Source organism: Pelophylax lessonae, assembly GCF_965119305.1.
Source record: "Pelophylax lessonae genome assembly, chromosome: 2".
NCBI lineage: Eukaryota > Metazoa > Chordata > Amphibia > Anura > Ranidae > Pelophylax > Pelophylax lessonae.
The window spans coordinates 438,339,570-438,353,216 of record NC_138769.1 but is presented as its reverse complement, the minus strand read 5'-3'; the positions used below and the strand labels follow the sequence as shown (position 1 = coordinate 438,353,216).

Below are 13,647 nucleotides of genomic sequence, written 5' to 3'. Positions count from 1 at the left end.
AGGGGAACTCATAAAATGAATATGTTAACAGTATATCTTATTGAGATGGTGCATAATTGAGGGCCTACATAGTAGAACAAGATGGAAATACATTAAACTAACCAGCTATGCACAGTATAGACCCTGTGTGTTATCATGGTATGGTATTTACCAGAAGTCTTCATTTAAATCTTTACATCATAATTCTTTTCATATTTACTTGTTTTTGCATGGGTCATATTGTAAAAAGTAGGCTCCTTACATCTGCAGAGATGATCTGCAAATCATAAAATCTCTGTTTATTATCACAGCTGGGTAATGTAATTGTTTGTAATCAGGTCTATCCAGGGCTTTTTGTCCCAGACCATAGGTGCAGGTACTCCCTCTTTTTGAGTCATCCCTTGTCTCCGCCTCCTACCCACCTCTGGGCACTGTCCCTTGGTTCTACCCCTTTTCTAGAGAATACAGAATCAAGTATAATTTTTGGTTCTATGTAGTATGTATGGAATTTGCTAATAAAAAGGCAGTAAAATAGGTCCCCTGCAGCCAGCAACAATAGACCGCTCTCCCCAGCAACAATAAACCTTCTCAGCAATAATAGATTCCTCAGCAACAATAGATCCATTCCAGCACCTATTTATTCCCACAGCAGCAATAGATCCACCCAGCAACAATATATTTCCACAGCAACACCCAGAAAAAATAGATCTCCCAGTATCCAGCATCAATGAACGCTCCAGCAGCCAACAACAATAGAGCCCCCCACAACAGTAGATCTCTCCCACTCCCATCAACAATTGAGTCCCCCCTGAAACAATAGATCTACCCCACCATCAGCAACAGATCTCCCCTGCAACAATAGATCCTCCCAGTGACAATAGAGCCCCCAGCAGCCAGCATAAATAGACCCCCCAGCACCCCTCCAGCATCCCTTGGCATAATATACATTCAGTGCTGGAGGTGCTGAAACTGCGTTCCTGGTATTCCTACTAAAAAAAAGCCCTGGGTCTATCATAAAAGAAATCTACTGGCTATGGATATATAGAATAGCAAATCTTGTAATAATATACTCCTATTATTTAATGGCCTTCAATAGTACCCCAACCAGCTTGGGGGAGCACATGAACCAAGCATTATTATACAAAAATGTATCCAGTTGTGTGTCTGTAATAAGGAATTTGATGGTGAAATTGGAAATTTGTGATAATTTGCAAGTGACTGTATGTATAGCCTAAACGTTTCATGTATTACTGTATATGCAGCCTGACTGTATTACAGTTATCAGTTAAGAAGTTGTTTAGCACTGTTTTGTATACACAAACAAGTGGATAGCAGTAGCTGTACTCAGTTATTGAGCCCCTTGGTCCATTAAATATATCCCATGACTGAACTTTAGAGTGTGGCCTCCATTTCTATCCACTTGATTGGCTAGCTGAGATGGCACTTCAACTTCTCTATACGTTGTCAGTGCAGTCTAAGGTAACTAAGATAACTAAAGTGACTAAAGTGCAGAAATAAGGTAACTAAGTAATACTTCTGCTTTTTTTGTGAGTGCAGATTTTTGGCTGTTATATTTCTTATTGAGCATATTTATTTGTCTCCCGGATACAGGATGCCTGCTGGACTTCTCCAGGCACGAAATTGCGCTATGGGAGTCCCGATAGCAAGTAGAAGTTCTCCCCACTCTTCACATTCATCCTCTGCTGGACTAACAAACTGCACAAATGTTGTCAGGCCAATGCTCCCTATTACTGTACCTCATCAGTCTCCAACATCCTCTCACAACAGCTCTTCAAAGATGTCTGCCCAGCAGTCTGCCAACCAATCACGAACCGCTATGCACATGGGTAAGTGCACTGTATCACTGGTCACAAAACAATGTTATATAATAAAAGCAAGGTGCTCTGCCTCTTTAAAGGTCAATAAACCATATCAACATAGAGCTAACCATGCAAAATCAATATTAAATTACATAACATAAATAATGGATCAAACATGCAATGCGCAAAATAAAAAGTAAATAAGTTCAGGTGAGTAAGTCCCACAAGTGACTTCTTATCAATCCAACTGGATTATTCGCCTCAGCAGTGTTCACACAGTGGATAGGATTGTGTATCAATATACCTCCCACTGGTGTCCACACACTTCTTTCCAGAAAAACAGATCCCCAAAGAGAAATCAGACCTGGCTGCCTCACAGCTTTAAGGAATCCCGCTGTCATGTTTACACAGTGATACTTAGGGTGACAATCTCAGCAGAGGTATTAAGAAGAAGGAATGAATGCCATAGTGTTGCAGTAAAAACAAATTGTTAGGTTTATTTGAAAATGCACCTAAGATGGCAGGAAACAGATCAGCACATGAAACATAGACCAGCACTGCTGCATTTCACTTTGGCGTGCATGGTGACATCACACACCAGGCTACGTCCAATGCGTTTCTCCCAAAAAAGGCATAGTCAAGGGAAAAGAGCCACCGATGGCTGCAGATAGATAGGTACAACTTGTGTAGTGTAGTAATTTCACTGGATTTTCAACCACTTTTACACAAACTTTATATATATATATATATATATATATATATATATATATATATATATATATATATTATAGTGTTTCAACCTTTAATCAAGTGTAAGTTAGATTTTATATTTCGGATCTAAGAAAAATAATCAATAATAGTAATGTGGAAAAAAAGCTACGTATATAATTTTGTAAGATTTTTACAAATAAGATGAAAAGCCACAATTGCAAACATCACCCCTTTTGCCGTTAAACCTATGCAAATTATCTTTCAATACCAAGAGACTCTATATAAATAGTTAAATGGTATCACTCAGTGTACCTTGGTTTGAAAGTAAATACATTTTTCTCTGGAAGGTCCCAAGGTTTGTTATAAAACTTTTACCAAGTCTAGAAAAGCTCCAATCATATATCATTTTGAAAAATATCCTAAATTTTGCAAAACTCTTGTATAACTAATTAAGCCTGTTAAACAATACAAAGAACACTGGTCACCTTCAAAGTTTCATTGTTTTGCTGAGAGAAACCATGCGTAGGACAACTATAATCTGCATTCTCAATAAAGCTGGACTTTACAAAATAGTGACAAGATGAAAGCCATTGTTGAAAGAGTCTCATATTAAACCCCTCTTGGAGTTTGCCGAAATGAATCAGGTTATCTGTCCAGATGAGGCCAAAAAGTAAACTTCTAGCTTTAGCCAAATGCGTGGGCTTAAACGATGTGCGTTGGAAGGCCAACAATGCTAATTACTCAGGAAATACCATCTCTATAATAATCCATATGGGGATTCTATCTTGCAGTCGGGGTATGCTTTTTTAGCCGGGACTGGGAAACTTCAAAATATTCAGGGTAAGTTAGATGGAGCCAATACAGGGCTGTCCTACCAAAAAGCATTTTTCAATCTGCAAGAGACATGAGACCATAAAAGGTACAGCTACACTGGAGTGTTTTCAAAATTAGGAACTCAAATTCTTAGGCCACAATTCACCTGAGCAAGCGTAGCAAGTTTTAAAGTTGCTTCTCACCAGCGCTACCCAATCAGAGCTAGTACAGCATTGCCAATAAGAGTGGCCATATATTGCAGAATCCTTATATGCAGAACTGGTAGGCATACCCCAAAGCTGTCTTTGATTTTTTTTTTTTTTTTACTTTTTTTGTGTGATTGCAATAAAAATAATTCCAGGTTTAAATTAAGTACACTGCCCGGCCAAAAATAAAGTCGCCAACTGGAATTAACTAATCAACTAACTAAACTAAGCATGCAGTAACTATCCTATTGGATAGTTACTGCATGTGCCCAAAGAATGAGGTCAGCTGACTACCTGAATATACTGAATGACCAGGTTATTCCATCAATGGATTTTTTCTTCCCTGATGGCACGGGCATATTCCAAGATGACAATGCCAGGATTCATCGGGCTTAAATTGTGAAAGAGTAGTTCGGGGAGCATGAGACATCACTTTCACACATGGATTGGCCACCACAGAGTCCAGAACTTAACCCCATTGAGAATCGTTGGGATGTGCTGGAAAAGGCTTTGCGCAGTGGTCCGACTCTCCCATCATTTGGTGAAAAATGAATGCAACACTGGACGGAAATAAACCTTGTGACATTGCAGAAGCTTATCGAAACAATGTCACAGCGAATGCGTGCCGTAGTCAAAGCTAAAGGTGGTCCAACAAAATATCAGAGTGTGTGACCTTTTGTTTTGGTGGCGACTTTTTTTTTTGGCAGGGTAGTGTATGGTGTAAAAACCAAGTAAATATTTGAATTAAATCATTTTAGTTCTAGTCTGTAACATTAAAACAAACTGAAAGTACAACATGTTGTATTTGTGTTTTAAACATTAGGAAATTCTGGGTTTTATTTTCTCCCGTTACAATACTGTGACTAGTTATGCAATTATTAGTTACCGTAGTTAATTGTAAGTACAACCTCCATCTTGTCACTAATTTGAAGTTTGTATGTACAGCGCACCAGCAGGTAAGAATCAGCAACAACATTTGCTAAAATCTTGGTGCTTCATATAAATGGCATGAAAGAGTCTTTTTTTTTTTTTTTTTAATTCAGAGTTTCGCTTTATAGACTAACTGAGGAGGTAGACAGTCTTTTCCCTCCTTCTCAGCTCGTCCTAGATTTGAAATGGCTTGCAATGAAACCTTGTCAAACCAAATATATAGGTTGGACACTGATATAGAGACCAGATTTTTTTTCTGCATTTTCCAAGAGAAACTTGTACAGCTGTGATTTTACTTGATCTGCAGCCAGGATTTTTCTTCAAAGAGCCAACTACAGCATGCCAGCCTCTTGTATCGTGTAAATAATGCCAGAGGTTCAGTAATCATGTTGTTCACTTTCATCATTATCAAATGTCTCAGAATTTTATGGGCAGCTCAGGTTTAGGAATTATTTTTAATAACAGCATCCTTGGAAGGAATTCCATTTTTGCTTTGTACACTGGATGGAAATCCAACTAGTTATTTTAATTTTTTAAAAAAAAATGATTACAAAAAACAAAAATAATTATTTTATAAGTGAATGGTGAATACACCAGGATGATGTAGGGGGCCAAGGAACAGCAAGGTAACATTGTAAGTAGCATCACAATGTTTGCACAGAGATTTTGATTTATATAAACAAAAAGGTTGGCTTATCCCAAATTAAACACTTAAAATAAAGCCAAGAGGAATGCTTTTATATTACATGGTTGCTGTTTAAATCTAAATTGACCAACTTCATATTAAATATTCTTATTTACGGTTAGCTCAAGAAATTCAGGTCCAAAGTCATATTTTGTATACAGTAATTTTGTACTGTTAAATAGTTATCATTTAGTAGTAGCAAACACATGGTGAACAATTAGGGCAATGTTATACATTTTGTTTAGACTCTTGCACAGTGGTATTTTAGATGCATCCCAAAATATGCCTTTTGCTGCCTAGTGTTCTCACATTCAATACAGCTGTGATGAATACAGGTTGTAGTACACAAGCCATGTAAGAAATACAAGAACATAAATGCATTGACTGTACATTCTGGCAAACCTCGTGATGCTAACCTCTGTGCATGTGCATTACATCCTTTTTCAGACTATTATGCAAATGTAGTGAAAAAATGATTGCTTAGACCATACAGAATATGGAAAATGCAAACGAGTAGGGCAAAAAATAATTTCGAATTGTTGTGGGAGTCTGTTTATGACCCTAGCTGGTGTGGGAGGGTGTTGGGGTTGGACAGCTATAAGTGGCATTGTAGTTTCTGGCAATTAGTTCAGTGCATAGGAGCACTTAAAAAGGTAGTGCACATGTTGGTCTCTCATGAAGAACACATGGCACTCATTAACCAGTTGTCGACTGCCCCATGCGATGTTCTGATTCAGTTCAGAACCGATCACTCATCGGCCTGGACCTGGTGATCGGTTCTTACCAATTGCAGAACACCCTGTGCCTGTGTAATGCAAACACAGGCACAGGAAATTATGCAATCTCCTCTCCTGGAGCCCTTTCTGGTTCCGGCATGAGAGAAGAGGACATCAACTGTGAGTACACAAGCACTACACTGACACCAGTACACATAGGCACACATTTAACCCCCTGATCACCCCCAGTTAACCCTTTCTCTTCCTGTCACAGTGTACTTTATATACAGTATGCAGATAATTCACTGATCACTGTATTAGTGTCACTTGTGAATTCAGTTAGTGTGAGAGACAGTTAGTGGTAGTTAGCGGCAGTCCCAGATAGGTTTAGGGTATCTGCTATACATGCCCTATTAAAGATTTAACCCCCTGATCACCCCCAGTTAATCCCTTCATTGCCCTGTCACAGTGTCACTATTGTAGTGTACAGATCGTTTTTCTTGATCACTGTATTGGTGTCACAGGTGACATCAGTTAGCGTTAACATTCGTTTGCATCAATACAGGATAGCGTCAGATTGCCCTCCGCATATTTAGTAATACATTTTAACCATTTGATTACCAGTGACACACACACACACACAGACACAAACACTAAACACCTCCATTACTAGTATAGTGTCTGAACAGATCAATATCTTTGATCTGATCAGAACTATACTAGCGTCCCCATTTAAAAATGCACGTAGTTTGTTGCCGCTGCACAGGCGTGCGCAATTTTAAAGCATGTCATGTTTGGTATCTATGTACTCGGCATAAGATCATCTTTTATATTTTATCAAACAATAGGGCAATATATAGTGTATTTGTGCATTACATTTAAAAAAAGGTGTTTTTTTTACCAAGAAATTGCATTTGGAAAATCTCTGTGCAAATACCGTGTAACAAAAAAAATTGCAACACCCACCATTTTGTTCTGTAGGGCCTCTGCTTTAAAAAATATGTAATGACTGGGGGTTCAAAGTAATTTTCTAGTAAAAAAAAAATATTTTTTCATGTAAACAAAAAGTGTAAGAAAAGGCTTGGTCTTCAAGTGGTTAGAAGAGTGGGTGATGTGTGGCATAAGCCTCTAATATTGGGCTTAAAATGCCAGGACAGTTCAAACAACCCCCAAATGACCCCTTTTTGGAAAGTAGACACCCAAAGCTATTTGCTGAGACACATGTTGAGTCCATGGAATATTTTATATTTTGCCACAAGTTTCAGAAAAATTACAATTTATTTTATTTTTTTTTTACTCAAAGTTGTCACTAAATGATATATTGCTCACACATGCCATGGGTATATGTGAATCGACACCCCAAAATACATTCTGCTGCTTCTCCTGAGTACATGGATACCACATGTGTGTGACTTTTTGGTTGCCTATCTTTGTACGGAACCCTGACATCCAATTACCACCTTCAGGTTTTCTAAAGGCGTAAATTGCTTATTTTACTTCCTCACTACCTATCACAGTTTTCGGAGGCCCTGAAATATCAAGATAACACAAATGACCCCGATTTGCAAGTAGACCCTCTAAGTGATTTGCAGAGAGGCATGTTGAGTTCATGGAATATTTTATATTTTGCCACAAGTTTTGGGAAAATTACAAAAAAAATTTACACAAAGTTGTCATTTAAATGATATATTACTCAAACATGCCATGGCTATATGTGAAATTATGTTCCTTCTCCTGAGTACGGGGATACCACATGTGTGAGACTTTTTGGTAGTCTAGCCGCGTACAGGACTCCAAAACCAATTACCGCCTTTAGGCTTTCTAAGGGCGTAAATTGTAGATTTCACTCCTCACTACCTATCAGTTTCAGAGGCCATGAAAGGGCACCCCAAGAAATATGGTGGAAAAAAATAGACATTTTCATAGGTTGCAAAGGCAAATTAGGCCATTTTTGAAAATATGTCAAGCATGTCTGCTAGTTTGGAGCACTGCTACATAGACTGTTCAATAGTAGAAGCTGACTCTTAGCAAGTTGCCAGACAATGTTGTAGATAAGGACCTAATATTTGAAATACAGCCTGTGTTGTGTTGGTCTGTAGTAAATTTGTCAACATCCCCTCTTGTGTCCATGCCATTTCTCCACAGAAGTGTGTGATTAATAACACACATGTGGGATAAGGAAGTGTGGTCAGTTAGAGAAAGGCCAAAGTAAGCAGCTTATGACCAGGCAGCACTAAAGATGGGGATTTTGTGAGGAAGTTGTGTTTAGAGATTCTTTCTGAAAGAACCCTATGAGCCAGACCACAAAACAACTTACTTAAAAAAGTGTTTGAATGATGTACTTTACATACATGTACACATGGATACAATTTAGTAAACATAACTCCTGTGTTTAATACTGCTTTGGCTTATGTGTTTTATTACTCTATTACCTTTTAGCACACTCATCAGCACAACCCCAAGAACGTCCCACAGCTACTGTATCACCTTTAAGGACTCAGAATTCTCCATCACGACTCCCAGCTAGCCCAAACAGGCCACAATCCAATATCTCTCCACAACATATGCATCAACAGCAGCAGACATCTGTACAGACTTCTCCTGCAATCCACTGTGCCAGAGCAATCATTCCTCTAACATCAGCTGCAGCTGCCATCACACCACCAAATGTTACTGCCGCCCACATTAATGGTGATGCTGCCAATGGACAAATCAACTGCCTGCCTACTGGCAGCCCAACCAATACAGGCTGCAAAGCAGAAGAGAGGAAAACTGAAAAAGTAAGTTTGTTTTTGATAGCTGTATATATTGTTATGTTGTACAAAGTATTATATATTGTACATTGTACCAAAGAAGATCCAGTCTGAAACTTTGCAAGCCTCTATTTTTAGGTTTTTGGCAAAGCTAAGGCATAGTTCTCGAAGTAGCAGTTTAAGCAAATGTTATATCTTTGGTAGACTTATGGGAAAATTTCTTCTACCAGGCACCAGTGATGATTTGGTCACAAGCGCCTTTCAGATGATGATGTTTTAAAAATATACACTTTTTCTTCTAGGTCTATAAAGTTGATAGATGTAAAAGAGATGCATCAACATTAAACTGTAAACAACCACCCATAAACAAGGGTGGAAGCCGTTGACACTGTCTACCATCCACATACAGTATAATCTGATTTTAACATCTCTACCCTGTCAATTTGACAACAATTCACACCTTTAAAATGGCCATACATGGATCGAAATTAAGCAGGTCAAGCAGAAACTTCAATCAATGTATGTGCAAGCTGGTTGTACACAAGTTGATCGATCAATCAACTTGTGTAAAACCAGGCTGTTGGGTTTTTGCTGAATGATCAGTGCCGCCGGCTAAAGCCAGCAACACTGATCATTGTTGAATGATGGAGGGGAAGTTTCCCCATTGTAAGAATACAATAGCTCAGGAGGAAGGATTCCCACATCCACATTGAAATTAAATACCACCAAAAGAAAGCTCTATTTGTGGGAAAAAAAGGACATACATTTATTTTGGGTACATGGGTACAGCATTGCATGACTGCTTAATTACCAGTTACATTTATGCAGTGCCAAATGGTCTGGTCATTAAGGGGTAAAACCTTCTGGTCCAGAAGTGGTTAACAGATCCACATTGAATGTGCGGAAGGGGGAATTGGCTCAGTTTTGTTAACTAAAAACAAATGATGTACAGTGGGGGAAATAAGTATTTGATCCCCTGCAGATTTTGTAAGTTTGCCCACTTACAAAGAAATTAAGGGTCTATAACTTTTATCATAGGTGTATTTTTAATGATAGAGACAGAATATCAACCAAAAAAAAAAAAAAAACAAAAATCAGAATTTCAACCAAAAAAAATCCAGAAAAACACATAAAACAAATGCTATAATTTAAGTTGCAGTTCAGTGAGTGAAATACGTATTTGATCCCCCAAGCAAAACATTACTTAGTACTTGGTAGAGAAACCCTTGTTGGCAAGCACAGAGGTAAGACATTTCTTGTTGTTGGTTACCAGGTTTGCACACATCTCAGGAGGGATTTTGGTCCTTAAGGTTTCTTGGCTGTCGCTTGGCAACTCAAATTTTCAGCTCCCTCCAGACATTTTCAATAGGATTAAAGTTTGGCGACTGGCTAGGCCACTAATTAATTTACTTCTTCTTGAACCACTCCTTTGTTGCCTTGGCAGGTTGGTTTTGGTCATTATCTGCTGGAAGACCTATCCATGACCCATCTTCACTGTTCTGGCTGAAGGAAGTAGGTTCTCATCCAATATTTTACAATATATGGCCCTGTCCATTGGCCCTCAATGCGGCTCAAAAAGAAGTACATTAAGGTCATGGAGTGGCCTAGACAGTCTCCAGACCTTAATCCTATAGAACATTTATGGAGGGAGCTGAAACTTCGAGTTGTCAAGAGACAGCCAAGAAACCTTAAGGATTTAGAGAAGATCTGTAAATAAGAGTGGACCAAAATCCCTCCTAAGATGTATGAAGACCTGGTCACTAACTACAAGAAACATCTTACCTCTGTGCTTGTCAACAAGGGTTTCTCCACCAAGTACTAAGTCTTGTTTTGCTTGGGGATCAAATACTTATTTCACTCACTGAACTGCAACTTAATTTATTGCATTGGTTTTATGTGTTTTTTCCAGATTTTTGGTTGGTATTCTGTCGCTATCATTTAAAATTCACCTATGATAACAATTATAGACCCTTCATTTCTTTGTAGGTGGGCAAACTTACAAAATCTGCAAGGGATTAAATACATATTTCCCCCCACTGTATGGCCGGCTTTAGTCATGTGACTGAAACAGTAAACACTTCTCACAGATGTCATGGCACTATGGTGATTAAATGATATTATTCGACTATGGTGGTTTTACAAGCTGACCTTCCTTTGTGTTCTTGGACAATCAACATCTGCCTTAACACATTTCATGGTGACTGTATTCAGGTGACTAATTTACCTCTGTAGTTATAAATGTTGGGGTATGTTCTTGACAGTCATTGGAATGGAGGAAGATTCTTGTATGAGCAGTGAAATGTTATCAACATTACAGAACAAGCCAAATGTAACTAAGTCCTTATAGTCTATTAAAGAGACACTGTCACTACCTTTCTGCCCTCAGTTGTACCCCTGTCTACATTTCATCAGAGCTCCCTGCTGCTGCAGTTACTTTAATTCTAAAAAGGCAGCAACAGTAAGTTTTTTAATTTACTATTTTGATGCATGGAATATATATGCTGTGTTTTAGGTAGTGACAGTGTCTCTTTAAACTGCAAGATTCACAGCAGAGTTATGAAAAAAAAAAAACATCTTACCTGTCAACACTGAGATCTCTTGACTTTATTGATTATAACTCTTAATTAGGCAGAGAGGAGGCATGTGGTTTCTTGGTATCCATCTGTGCATGATGTTCTTGGATTCCTAACTCATACCTTTCCGCCTTTGCTGACCTTCAGTTACAAGCTCTCAGTTTTTAGATAATGTGTATAATATACATTATTGTCTAAAGGCACAAAACATTATAAAGATTTAAAGTGGGTTATAGCCCACCTGGCATTTTGTCTGCCATAAAGTTTCAGCAAGAGCCAGCTGGTTTATAGTGTTTAATGTTCATTTTATACATCTTTGTTTTTACAATTAGATGAGGTTTGCTGCAGTGCAGCAATTTACCAACTTTTCTGATTCATCTTAAATGATGCCTTCATGAATTTATCTTTTGTATGATATCCATATGCTAATTTCATGATACCATACAAATTACACCTGTATATTTGAAGGCTTTTAATTTTGTACAACCAAAGTTACTTAATCAACATCCTCAATTTTTAAGGGTATTGGCTAGGAACCATATGACAATACTTAATTAAATTGCCTTTTAGGTTGAAAACGACATATGGCCAACCACTATTTGGGACGAATATAAAAAAGCACAAGGCCGCCTGTCATGAAAAAAGCACAGAGGCTGCTATTGCTCTCCTTTATCCAAGTGCTAGTTAATGCTGACCCTCTAGCTTTGAAAACTTTCAGTACTTACTAGGAAAACATATGCAGATAAGGTCTTTTCAATCTGCAAACCTGTTTGTGGGTCAATAACAAATGCCTCGTACACACGCAACGATTATCGGCCGACCGATCGTCTGACTTTTGTCCAGAGTGGTGTTTTGTTGGTTGGAATGTGCCTAGACTGCACACGAATTTTCTCGGCCAACAAAAATCTACTTCAGAAGTGATGTCATGTGCTGGTTTACATTCCGTGTGTTTTTTCTTCTCTGAGCATTCCCAGTCTTGCTCATCAGATTTTTGTCTGCCGAAATCTGTACTGACTGCCGGAAAATCGGCCGTTGTGTTGATGGCCAAAAAAAATTTTATAGCCTGCACACCAGATTTTTTTTGGCCGAAAAGTCAGAGTCGGTTGTCGGAGGAAGCATCATACTAACAAGCCGAAAATCGGCCGATCGGACGTTGGCCAAAAATTCACGACCAATTATCGACGCGTGTGTATGGGGCTTTAGACAGTACTGAAGCTGGAGAGTCAGCCTAAACCTTTGGATAAGAAGCCTTTTCAGAAGATCAGCAATTCCATGACATTCTTATGACATGTCTACCTTATTCATGACAAGCAGGGCCGGATTTACTTCTCAGGAGCCTACAGACAGAGAATTCTGAAGCAGCCCACCCCCCCCCCCCAAAAAAAAAAAAGAGTAAGACCGGCTTTTTTTTCTTGATAATTTACCGCAAAGGTCTAGGAAACGCAAAGTATCAGTAAAAAATACAATGAAGTGAACTTTTAGGGCAAACAAAGGCAATAAACTACCCACAATTTTGGTAAATTATAAAAAAAAGGTTGCACCGAGTAAAAAGATACCCAACATGTCAAACCTTAAATTTGGATGTGCTCGTGAAATGGCGACATACTTCAGTACTCTATATTTTCTATAGGCAAGGCTTCAAAAGCCCCCTAAAAGTCATCAGTTTAGTGTTGCAGTGGAGGTCTGGTGCAAGAATTATTGTTCTCACTCTGGCATGCACGGCGGTATGTAACATGTGTATCGCAATTAACGTTTTCAGGTGTAGGCGCCCCCGACATTTGCTTTTACATTCATACGTGCTTATACAATATGTGGAAGTGGGGGGGCCTCAAAATTTTTTTGGGGGGATTTTTTTCTTTGCTTAACTGTTATGTTTTTTTATCGCATTGGGGACAAAAAGTCCCTTATGTGATGATTTTTAGGTAACAGGTTCTCTTTAATGAGACATGCAGGGTTTAAAAGACATTGCAAGTCTCCTCTGGGCTCCACTGGATGTATTGCAATGCACATTGCACTGCAATACATCCCTATGCTAGCCGGGGAAAGTGGCAGGGTGACATCATACGCATCACTTTCCAGTTCACCAATAAGAAGGGGAGGAGAGTGGATGTGTGTCCGCTGTTCTCCCTCCCCTCCACCCACTAGCCATGCCAGTCCCGGGCCCACACATGGGCAAGTGGAGACCGATATACATGATGGGGGCACGCAGGGGGAGGGGGGGTGCGAGTACTGGGGATGTATGGAAGCAATCAGGGGGCAGTGCAGCCGCCCGAATGCTTCCACCGGACAGATAGGAGTCTGCCTAAACCCCCCCACTGTCAGGTCTGTATCACATATGAACCTGGCAGAATAAGGGTTAAGAAACATTTTTTTAAAAAATTCATACTGACGGGTGCCCCTTTAGGAAGGGCACCTGTAGTCACATGCCCACAGTGCCTAATGGAAATTCCGGCCCTGATGA

General features: G+C 39.0%; 1 protein-coding gene across 1 annotated transcript in view; it reads left to right on the top strand.

Annotated features, from left to right (window-relative positions):
- The window catches only part of SH3RF3 (SH3 domain containing ring finger 3), a 673,946-nt gene that overhangs the window by 592,292 nt on the left and 68,007 nt on the right, over positions 1 to 13,647 (top strand). Inside the window, 2 exon segments of the mRNA XM_082246695.1 lie at positions 1,591 to 1,826; positions 8,300 to 8,640. Of these exon segments, the coding sequence (XP_082102821.1) occupies positions 1,591 to 1,826; positions 8,300 to 8,640 (577 nt within the window).